General features: G+C 37.8%; 1 protein-coding gene across 2 annotated transcripts in view; it reads left to right on the forward strand.

Moving 5' to 3' along the window:
- The window catches only part of XPR1 (xenotropic and polytropic retrovirus receptor 1), a 309953-nt gene that overhangs the window by 276063 nt on the left and 22739 nt on the right, over positions 1–11151 (forward strand). For both annotated transcript variants that reach the window (XM_077157163.1, XM_077157164.1), the window contains exon 12: positions 4228–4394. In XM_077157163.1, coding sequence (XP_077013278.1) covers positions 4228–4394 — 167 coding nt within the window. The remainder of the gene's footprint in view (positions 1–4227; positions 4395–11151) is intronic.

Raw genomic sequence — 11151 nt, forward strand, 5'->3', positions numbered from 1 at the left:
GTTGGAAAAAGGCAGAATCTCCATTCAAATCCAGCTCTTCTAACTTTAAATCCTTTTATCTTTTCACTTTTTGTCTCTCTGAACTTTGGTTTCCCTAACCGTAAAATAGGAAAGATAATGTCTGTCTTGCCTACCCTGAAGATAAAGGTGACAATCACCTGAAGGAGTAACACTTGTGACCTCACATATTAACTATGAAGCACTAAGGGTCAGGGAATTATTTATGTCCGTTCACTTTTCAGAAACATCATTAATCTCATAATTCATTATTCTGTTCTTTGAGGTTATAGGAATAAAGCATGGACTTGTTAGATGCTAATAAACTCATAACTCAGCCTATTTGTAAAGGCTTGGACTTTGAAAGCTGTGTCTAGCTATCTGCTTTATTTATTTTTATATTTAATTTCAGATTAAAAACTACTAAATTATTCCTTGAGTAGAAACGATTTAGCTAAAAAGAAATCCATTAACTTTCTTTTTACATGGTACCCCTCTTTTCATTTTTAAAATATTCTTCCTGAAGGATATTTTCTGATTTCTCTCAGCACTTTTCCTGACAAATTTTGCTTTATTCTTTCTAGGATGGTTATGGGTACAAAAGTGTAAGAATTAGTTTATTTTATTTTTATTTTTAATTTTCTTTTTAAGCATTAGTTTGTTTTTATTTGTTTTAGATTTATTAGCTTCCATTACCATAAAAATGCCCGGTATGAATTATGCTTTGCAAGTGGAAGGAGTATAATAGAAGCTTAGGATAGAATAGCAATGACTTGATTTTCTGTGATTCTGAACAACACTAAAGCAGGGTAACAAGGTTAGCCAAGAGAGAATAAGATTTAATTGCTTGCCTAGAGTGATAATATCTTGCCAGTACATTCCCTGAATACCAGCGAAGGCAGATGATTTCGGAGACACACTCCCCATTTGGAAGAAGAGAAAGATGAAATAAGGGGCATAATTAAAAGGAGACCAAAGTGTAGCATATATAGATCAAGTATATGATATAATCATTGTTTGAAGAAGTACATAAGATAAAATATTACTCTGAAATATTCTAGAGCAATATTTGTTGTGTTTTTAAAGTTAGGAAGTCCTAATGTGTGTTTCATAGACTTTTTTTTTTTTTTTTTTTTTTTTGCATGGGCAGGCATCAGGAATCGGAATCGGATCTCTGGCATGGCAGGCGAGAAGTCTACCTGCTGAGCCACCGTGGCCAGCCCTGTTTCATAGATATTTCATAGAAATAACAAGGGTTTAGAAAAGAGGGATATATAATTTAAGAATTATACCCAAAGAATAAGGCTTGTATTTAAAATGTAGAAGGGAAAAAAAACTCAGAAAATTAACACATTGCTTTTAGTTTAACTATTAATTTTTTAATCCCCTATCTCCCTTTATATAATAATTTTTACTCTCATTTTTTCAGTATTTAGTATAGAAGGAAAGTCAGCTTCCAGTAATAAAACTTGGTATTACTTATAATCACTTGAGAAATATTCATTTTGTTACCTCCTACGTAAGATATCAGTTACTGTATTTCTATGTCCTCACTTTTATTAACAAACAGAAGTTTATTTTGGAGAAAATAAAATGGATAATACGTGTTAAGCACCTGTCACATAGTAAGCATTCAATGAAAATACAAAGTAGCTAATATAAATTACGGTTAAAGTGCTTATCTTTTTTTTTTTTTTTTTTAACATGGGCAGGCACTGGGAATCGAACCCGGGTCCTCTGGCATGGCAGGCAAGCATTCTTGCCTGCTGAGCCACCGTGGCCCACCCAAAGTGCTTATCTTTATCTTTTTGTGGCAACCTTATTTTGAAAATATGAGAAGATGAGTTTGAATTTTATGAAGTAGCTGAATTTGCTGAAGTTTGCTTTGCAAACCTTAGATGAATTACAGAATTTTAAAAATGCAGCCATGATGCTAATTATTAAACAATACTATTCAGCTAGACCCTGTATCTATAGATGAACCTAGATAATAAGTAGATATTTTATTAGGCCTTTTAAATTGTTAATTCATATTACACGATGCTATTGTATGTTACTCAGTCCAGTTTGTGTTTAAGAAGAAGAGTTTTTGTGGAAATAATAGAAATCTGAATATGGCTGTTCATTACAATCACCTATGGACCTTTTAAAATATATCAATTTCTCTTTTCCATAATTGACTTTCCACAAGAAGGAGCTGAACCGTAATGTGCTGGAAAATGTTTTACAAATCAGTTCTTGGTGGGGGACACTGATTTGTAGTGTTTGCCAATTTCCATGGGGTAAATGCTTTCACCATGGCCAATTTCAGGCTACTAAAATGATAATCTTGAATGCAAAATTGGGGAAAGATGTACAGTATCACACCATTGGGTTGTATTTCCATCATACCGATATAATAAACATACAATATTCAATAGACTAGATGAAAGTAAAATAATTAGGAAATAATAAATTTTGAGTTATCATTGTTTTAATATAATTAATTATAAGTTTATGTAATTTAATTTAAATAATGGCTGTGTTTAACAGGTGACTTCTAGAATTTCTGAAAATCTGACAGCTTTCATAAACTGGTACAAATTGATTCCAACACAATATTGGAGCTCTGAAGTATCTATATTTTGTTTTAACCAGCTAAGTAATTCTGATGCAAGCAACTGCCAACCAGTTATTTTGCTGAAATACAGATCTGCTCATAAGACCCAATAAGGCATTGCACACTCCCAAATGTCTTTTCCAGCATCATTTCAAATCATACCCAACCCCTAAAATCCACAGTATTTCACTTACATTAGACTTTGATTACTTGAAGCATTTCAAACATATCTTTAACTTTCCAGCCCCCATGCCTTTTTCATTATCTTCCTTCAGCTTTGAAGTACCTTCTTCATCTTCTTGACTTTTTCAATACTATTTATTTGTACTTCTAAAAATAACTCAAATGCTACTTCTTGTTTCCCACCATTGGAAACATTCCCATTGTCCTTGATGTTCTCATAGCACTTTTTCTTTTTCTTTTTTTTTTTTGTATGCTGTATGGTAGGGATCACATTTCATTCTTTCCCATGTGACTAACCCGTTATTGCAGCACCATTTCTTGAATTTTTTTTTGAGGGGGGAAGTACACAGGCCGGGAATTGATGTTGGGTCTCCTGCATGGCAAGCGAGAATTTTACCACTGATCTATCCTTGCACCCCAAGTACTTTCTTTATTTTGAGCACTAAATATCATCAGTACCGAATGTCTTTTTCACTCTTTATAAATTTTCTAAAGGACATATTCCAATTGTCCTGCACTTAACATATTAATACCTAAAAGGGATGTAGAGTTTTCCTGTACAAAGGGAAGCTTTAAACTTAGATTTGAATTAGATGTCTTCCTACTTGTTTGTTTTTTTCCTGCTGATTCTGAACCATATTAGCAGTTATACACTGATATCTTACATATAGAGAATACAAATGACATCACGATACCTCTGGGAACACCAAAGAGGAATATCATTAGAGAATATGAAAGCACTTAAGAGCTAAAATGATTATATAGTATAACTAAGTTTGCAAATTATTTCTATTATTCCGAATTCAGTCTTCCTTATAGTTTTCCCAGCATAAAGCTAAAGAAGACCTTTGTATCGATAAACAACCTCTAAAAGAAGCAAAAATATCTTACCTTGTGACTTGAGAGAAATTTGCTTGTATTATATATACATGTAACAGTGAATTCCTAATTTGTTTCTTTCTGGCATTTTATCTGAAATAAGAATTATCTGATTACCTTTACAATAAGTATCAAGATCTATGTGTATGAAGGAAAAAGTTGTTCTAAAAAAATAAAATCCTTGAATCTCTTGGTAGTGATAAGGAATTTTTATTTTCATCTTTGACCCTATGCTGCCACCTGATGGCAAATATTAGAATATCTTTTGTAGACATTCAAAACCTCAATCGAAATTGTTTGAATTTTTATAGTGGTCAGCATAAAGCCTCCAAAACTCCAAATGCATATTTTTCAGATTATGTGTATTCAATAAATGTTAAATTGTTCCTTTTTAACTTCAGGAGAATCAAATTTATTATTGTAATCTTTCTTAGATGACAGACTTACTAAGGAGATTTCTTTAAAGTTTTATTGAAGTGCTGTGAAGAATCTTTCTATAGTTTTATATAATGAAGAATTTTACTTAAATCTAGTAATTTTATTATCCTTTTTTCCTTTTCTTTTTTCAGAACAAGGTCACTCAGACACCATTGTATTCTTTTATCTTTGGATCATCTTTTGTATCATCAGTTCCTGCTATACCCTTATCTGGGATCTGAAGATGGACTGGGGACTCTTTGATAAGAATGCCGGAGAAAACACCTTCCTCCGGGAAGAGATTGTCTACCCCCAGAAAGTATGTACAAAGAATATTTGTTTGTTTAAAAAAAAAAATCAGGTATATCACCACTAAACCCCAATCCCAGTCTAATATAATTTTTAATGTAATTATCAAACATATTAATTCAACCAACAAAAATATCACATTTACTATATGTTAGGCATTATTGGAAATAAAAAATAGTTAAATTCTGGTTTACAAGGAGACCATAAACTACATGCTGCACAGATAAATTAGCAGAATATGATACAATGTGATAAAGACTGTAATAGAGAGAGGCAGGGCAAGATGGTGGCATAGGGAGGTGTGGAATTCAGTTCATCCTCTAGAACACATAGTAAATAGCCAGAAAATGTCTGGAACAACTGTTTGGGGGACATGTGTGACTGGACACCTCATACACCAGTCTGGAACTGGTGGAATGGCCAAGATCAAGCACAGAAGTCTAAGTAAAGCCTCCAAACTGTGGTGGCTCACACACCTCCCCCACTGGTGTGACAGGCTGTTGGACACATTTTCCCATGGGAAAAAGAAGCAGTCTCCACTAGAATAAGGGATCATTAGCTCAACCAAGCCCCACTTGGGTTTGTTTTTTTTTTTGACATACAATCATTCTTGACATGCAGACATTCTTGACATGGTTACAGTCAGTGGCTCACAATATCATCACAATGTTGTGTACTCATCATCATGATCATTTTTTTGAACATTTGCATCTCTCCAGCAAAAGAAAGAAAAAAAAAAAAACTCATACATGCCATACCCCTTACTACTTTCTTTCATTGATCACTAGTATTTCAATCTACTCAATTTATTTTAACATTTGTTCCCCCTATTATTTGTTCATTTTTTATCCATATTTTTTACTCATCTGTCCATATTGTAGATATAAGGAGCATCAGACACAAGGTTTTCACAATCACACAGTCACACTGTGAAAAGCTTTATCATCCTACAATCATCTTTGAGAAACATGGCTACTGGAACACAGCTCTGTAGTTTCAGGCACTTCCCTCTAGCCACTCTAATACACCATAAACTAAAAAGGGAATATCTATATAATGCGTAGTAATAACCTCCAGAATAACCTCTTGATTCTGTTTGAAATCTCTCAGCCACTGACACTTTATTTTGTCTCATTTCTCTCTTCCCCCTTTGGGTCAAGCATGTTTTCTTAGTCCCTTGATGCTGAGTCCCAGCTCATTTTAGGATTTCTGTCTCACGTTGCCAGGGAGGTTTACACCCCTGAGAGTCATGTCCCATGTAGAGACGGGGAAGGGCAGTGAGTTCACTTTCCATGTTGACTGAGAGAGGCCACATCTGAGCAACAAAAGAGGTTCTGTGGGGGTGACTCTTAGGCCTAATTTTAAGTAGGCTTAGCCTATTCTTTGCAGAAATAAGTTTCATGGCTGTAAACCCCAAGATCTAGGGCTCAGCCTATTGTTTTGGTTGTCCCCACTGCTTGTGAGAATATCAGGAAAGATACTACTAGCAGCAGAGGGGGAGCTCAACCAAGCTCCACTTAACAGATTCTCACTACTGAAAATAGGCCCCCAGCTCAGATAAATCCCGAATGTAGCTAAAGTTACTAGGTTTTGCGTGGTGCAGAGGGGGCAGGGCTGATGAAAAAAAAAACAGGTTTTCTGGATTGAGAGCACTTGTAAAGGTCTGGACCCTAAAAAAAAAGAGGGAGCACTTAGGACCTGGAGATACATAGAGCAAAGTACCAACTTAAGCCCTTGATTAACAAACCTGAGGAAGGGGGGGAGGGGGGTCTTGCTCTGAAAAGGATTTTTTTTTTTTGCTTTGTTTCTACTGCTTAACTGCTCATTAGATACAACTGCAAGGCTTCTCAGGCAGGCTTCACCTACCACAGGCAAGGGTGGAGTTAAGCTTGTCTGAGAAACAAAGAGGCTGGTCAGGTGAAAGGAGTTAATTCCCTGGAAGCTGTGCCTTCCCCAAGAGAGGGGTGGGGCCCAGCTCAGGTGGAATCCCTCCCTCAAGGAATTTAGACCCCAGGGTCTGGAAAATGGACATGATTAAATCCAGCCTGCAACCTCTCCTCTGTCTCAACCACGCCCCCAGCAGGGAGAGTCTGCTGACATGATTAAATCCAGCCTACAACCTCTCCTCTGTCTCAACCACGCCCCCAGCAGGGAGAGTCTTCTGAAGTTAAAGTTACCACATCACCTTATGCTGGTGGGACCCGCAGGCAGACAAGCACCACATACTAGGCAGGACAGGAAAAACAGAGAGTCTAGAGGCTTCATAGGAAAGTCTGTTAACGTGCTGGGTCTCACCCTCAGTGAAAACTGATGCAGGTGACTCTTTCCTCCTGAGAGGAGGCCAGTCTGGTCTGCGAAAATCTAACTGGGGTCTGTGATACCTCAGTAGACCTTCCTAAGAGAAAAAAAAGGCTCCATACATGCATACAGGCAAGGTAAGAAGCAAGAAAACAAGAACTGAAAAATTCTGACCCATTAAACAAAACCTATTGTAGAAGTCTAAAATAAGTTGAACTGAATGTCAGACAACAGAGAACAAAACCATTTGACAAGAAAATCCTAGGTAGAAGACTGAAAACAATCTCCAGAATAAACTAATTAAGAAAATTAAATGCCTAGACACCTGCAAAAAATAACAAGTCATACTAGGAAAATTGAAGCTATGGTCCAGTCAAAGGAAAAAACCAACAATTCAAATGAGATACCAGAGTTGAAACAATTATTTCAGGATGTTTGAACAGACATGGAAAATCTCATCAAAAATCAAATCAACAAATTGAGGGAGGATATAAAGAAGGCAATGGGCATACAAAAAGAAGAAACTGCAAGTTTGAAAAAACTCAAAAGTTGTTCATTAATGTTAGTTCAAATTAATGAGATCATATAGTATCTGTCCCCCTGCCTCTGGCACACCTCACTCAACATAATATCCCCAAGATCCATATACACTGTCTCATGCATCATGACTTTATTCTATACTATTTTGGTTTGCTAATGCTGCTAAAATGCAATATACTAGAAATGAAATGACTTTTATAAAGGGGATTTATTAAGTTTATTAAGTTACAAGTTACAATTCTAAGGGCATGAAATGTACAAATTAAGGCACCAGAACTGTGAATCCCCCAAGGCTTGGAGGCCAGCGCCCCCACTACAGGCTGGTTCCCAGAGGTGAAAAAACAAATCACAGAACCTATGGGAATGAAAGGCTAAAGTTGAGAACTCAGGTATGCCAGTTTGATTGTATTGCATACCCCAGAAAAGCCAAGTTCTTTAATCCTCATTCAGTATTGCTGGATGGGAGCTTTTTGATGGTTTCCTTGGTGATATGACCCACCCAATTGTGGGTGGTAACTTTTGATTAGATGTTTTCTGTGGAGATGTGTCTCTCCACTCATTCAAGGTGGGGTTACTTAATGGAGCCCTTTAAGAGGGAAACATTTTGGAAAAAACTTTAGAACCAAGAAAGCCAACAGAGCCAACAGATCCACACAGTCAGAGACCTTTGGTAGAGGAAGAGGGAAGATTCCCTTGGGGGAGCTTCATGAAACAAGCCAGGAGAGAAAGCTAGCAGATGTCACTATGTGCCTTTCCAGCTGACAGAGGACCCGTCAGCCTTCTTGAGTCAAGATATCTTTCCCTGGACTCTTTATAGCCTTGCCTTAATTTGGACATTTTCATGGCCTTAGAACTATAAACTTGCAACTTAATAAATTCCCTTTTTAAAAGCCATTCCATTTCTGGTATACTGCAATTTCAGCAGCTTCACCAAACTAAAACACCAGGTTATCAGGAGATGGAAAGAGGGTAGAGATTGGGTATTTGATGCTGTAGTACAGATTAAGCAAGATTGATTATAAAGATCCAGAAATGGATAGCACAGTACTGTCTGATGGTCACACAATATTGTAAGTACACTGAACAAAGCTGAGTGTATGTTTGAAAGAGGAAGACTAAGTTAGTGTATTTGTAGATTCTGAGACAAAGCTATAAGTGTGTTCTAGTTTGAAAGCTGCCAGAATGCAATACATTCGGCCTTGGTTCAAGAAGGCCAAAGACATTCAGGGTTTTTCTCAACTGCAAAGGCACGTGGCAAACATGGCAACATCTGCTAGCTTTCTCTCCAGGCATCTTGTTTCATGAAACTCCCTGGGGCATTTTCCTATTTCATCTCCAAAGGTCTCTTCCTGCATGGGCTCTTAATAAGCCTTTTCTAAAATGGTTCCCTCTTAAAGGGCTCTGGTAAGCAACACCATCTTGAATGGGTAGAGACACATCTCCATGGAAACCATCTACTCAAAAGTTGCTATCCACAATTGGGTGGGTCACATCTCTGTGGAAATAATCAGAAAGGTCCCACCAGCAATATTGAGGATTAAAGGACATGATTTTTCTGGGGTACACAAGGTTCAAACTGGCACAGCGTGTATAAGCTAACATTTCCGTGGAACTTTAAGTACCTTAGTGACACCTAATACTCAGAGCTGGAGCTCTTCAGTTCTGAAAGTTATCATTGTTCTATACAATAATAAAGTAACTGAAAAAGAGATGAGACTTCAATTAGAGATAAAAACAATGCCGATCTAGTTGGGCTGAGGTAAATCAGAATACAGGGCAAAGATGAGAGTGTTATGCTCTGGAGCGTCACCTACTGTCTCTGACCAAAGGCAGAGAGGTCTGTTGTGCCTAGAACCTAAATTTTCTTTAACACACCATCTAAATCAACCTGTCTGGATAGCTCATTTAAACAACCCAAACACATGGAGAGCAGAATAGGAATGAGGCTTCGTAATTCTGTATAGCTTAAAATAATACCCGGAGACATCCAGATTATGGTAAACTGATAATTTAAAAGTATTGAGATATGCCTACAGCAGGTAGAAAGACAAGTAGTCCCTCTGGCTGTCCACCCAAGAGGCATTGGCTGAGCCTGAGGCTTGAGCTTGCTCCCGGGCAGAGGGACGGTGAGTCTTTGAGGAAGAGGCAGCTATGGCAGCAGAGGTAGCTCAGAAGGCAACACATAAAAGGACCACCATGGGGTGATGCAGTGACTGCTGCAGCAGGCCCAGAACCATGTGTGCCTTGGCCCTCAGCCCGTCCAGCCAGGACTATGCTCCCAAATTCCCTATCTTCTCCAGACCATCTGCAATTGCCATGGTGATTGTGTCCCCTCGCCCCTTCCTCTTCCCTCCCCACTCCTGTCCCCACCCCAGGGGCTGTTAACACCTTCCTCCCACAATGGCTCTGAAGAGAATCCACAAGGAATTGAATGACCTAGCACAGAATCACTCCCCACCCCCCAGCAATGCTCTACAGGTCCTATTGAAGATGATATGTTCCATTGGCAAGCTACAATAATGGGGCCAAATGACAGTCCCTACAAGGGTGGAATATTTTTCTTGACAATTCATTTCACAACTGATTACCTCAGTTACTGAACAAGATAGGGGTATAAGCGTAAAATCATTTCCATAAAACTTGGTTGTACAGCATTCCAAGAACATGACTGTTAAATGCAAAATTTGCTTTATTAATGAATTAAGCTACATTTTCAACACAACCTTGTGGCATTCCCTTGGTATACAGGACATAAAAACAAAGGCATTGCTATTTGGTAAGTTAAACCTCTGTGGTTGTAATTGCAAAAGAAATCTGGGAAACATGAGCACAATTTTGTATTGGAGAATCTACATGATTACTTTGCACTAATATTTTCAGGTGTTCATCCAGTTTTAAAATTGTACAGTGTGTGTCATTTTTGAAGTCTTCCCTTGACTCTAGTAAAATGTAGTTTAAAAGTTGTAAACAACTATGTTTGCCAGAAATATCATTCATGTGAACTAGACAAGTTACCTTTTTTACTTCCCTTCTCCTAATCTAATTGAACACCAGGCCAACCTCTCTCTCTAGCCATCAGGTTCTTTGAAATGCATCCTTACACTCTTGCACAAAAACTAAGAAATAAATGTCCACTGATTTAGGTTTAAAAACAAAAAAGTATTGGTAGAGTCCCTTGAGGGACTAGAGAAAAAATATGGAATTGTTAAAACTTTCCCATCTGGGAAACCCCTGGTACTCTCTCAGTCATTAAGGACTCCCGAGAAAATAGGCCAAGCTCTTGTTTGAAGCTTGCTCTTATGAAACTTATTTCTCTAGTGGAGAAGCTACGATTATAATTATGCCTAAGAGTTGCTTCCAAGAAATCTCTTTAGTTGCTCATATATGACTGCTCTCTCTCTCTAAGCCCAACTCTTTGTGCTAGAAAATCATTATCCTTCCTGCCATAGGGGACATGATATTCAGGGGAGAAAGTCTCCCGACAATGTGTGGCATAATTCCCAGGGATGAGCCAGGCCCTAGTATCATGGGATCTATGTTGCCTTCCAGATCAAAAGGAGGGAAAGAAAGGTATCAAAACAATATATCAATGGCTACGAGTTCATTAGAGTCAAGAAGCTATTCTTGAGGCTACTCTTATGCGAACGTCAGCTAAATATTGCTCATTGCCATTGTTTACCTAACCCCAGCCAACATCATGCCTATTAACCCTAAAGAACACCTAGGGCTCTAATTGAGACTTTATAAAAAAGTTTCATGCACTAGGTTTACTTTTCTGAACCCCATTACCTCCAGAGGGTTCCTAGGCTGGATAAGCCCTGAAACCCAGAGGGGTCAGCCTCTGCAAGAATATCAACTAATTCCATGACCCTATGCTCTATTATCAACAGCCCTTTTCAACATGAAAAAGTTAGAAAAGGCACAGCCCA

The sequence above is a fragment of the Tamandua tetradactyla genome, chromosome 4 (genome assembly GCF_023851605.1).
Source record: "Tamandua tetradactyla isolate mTamTet1 chromosome 4, mTamTet1.pri, whole genome shotgun sequence".
NCBI lineage: Eukaryota > Metazoa > Chordata > Mammalia > Pilosa > Myrmecophagidae > Tamandua > Tamandua tetradactyla.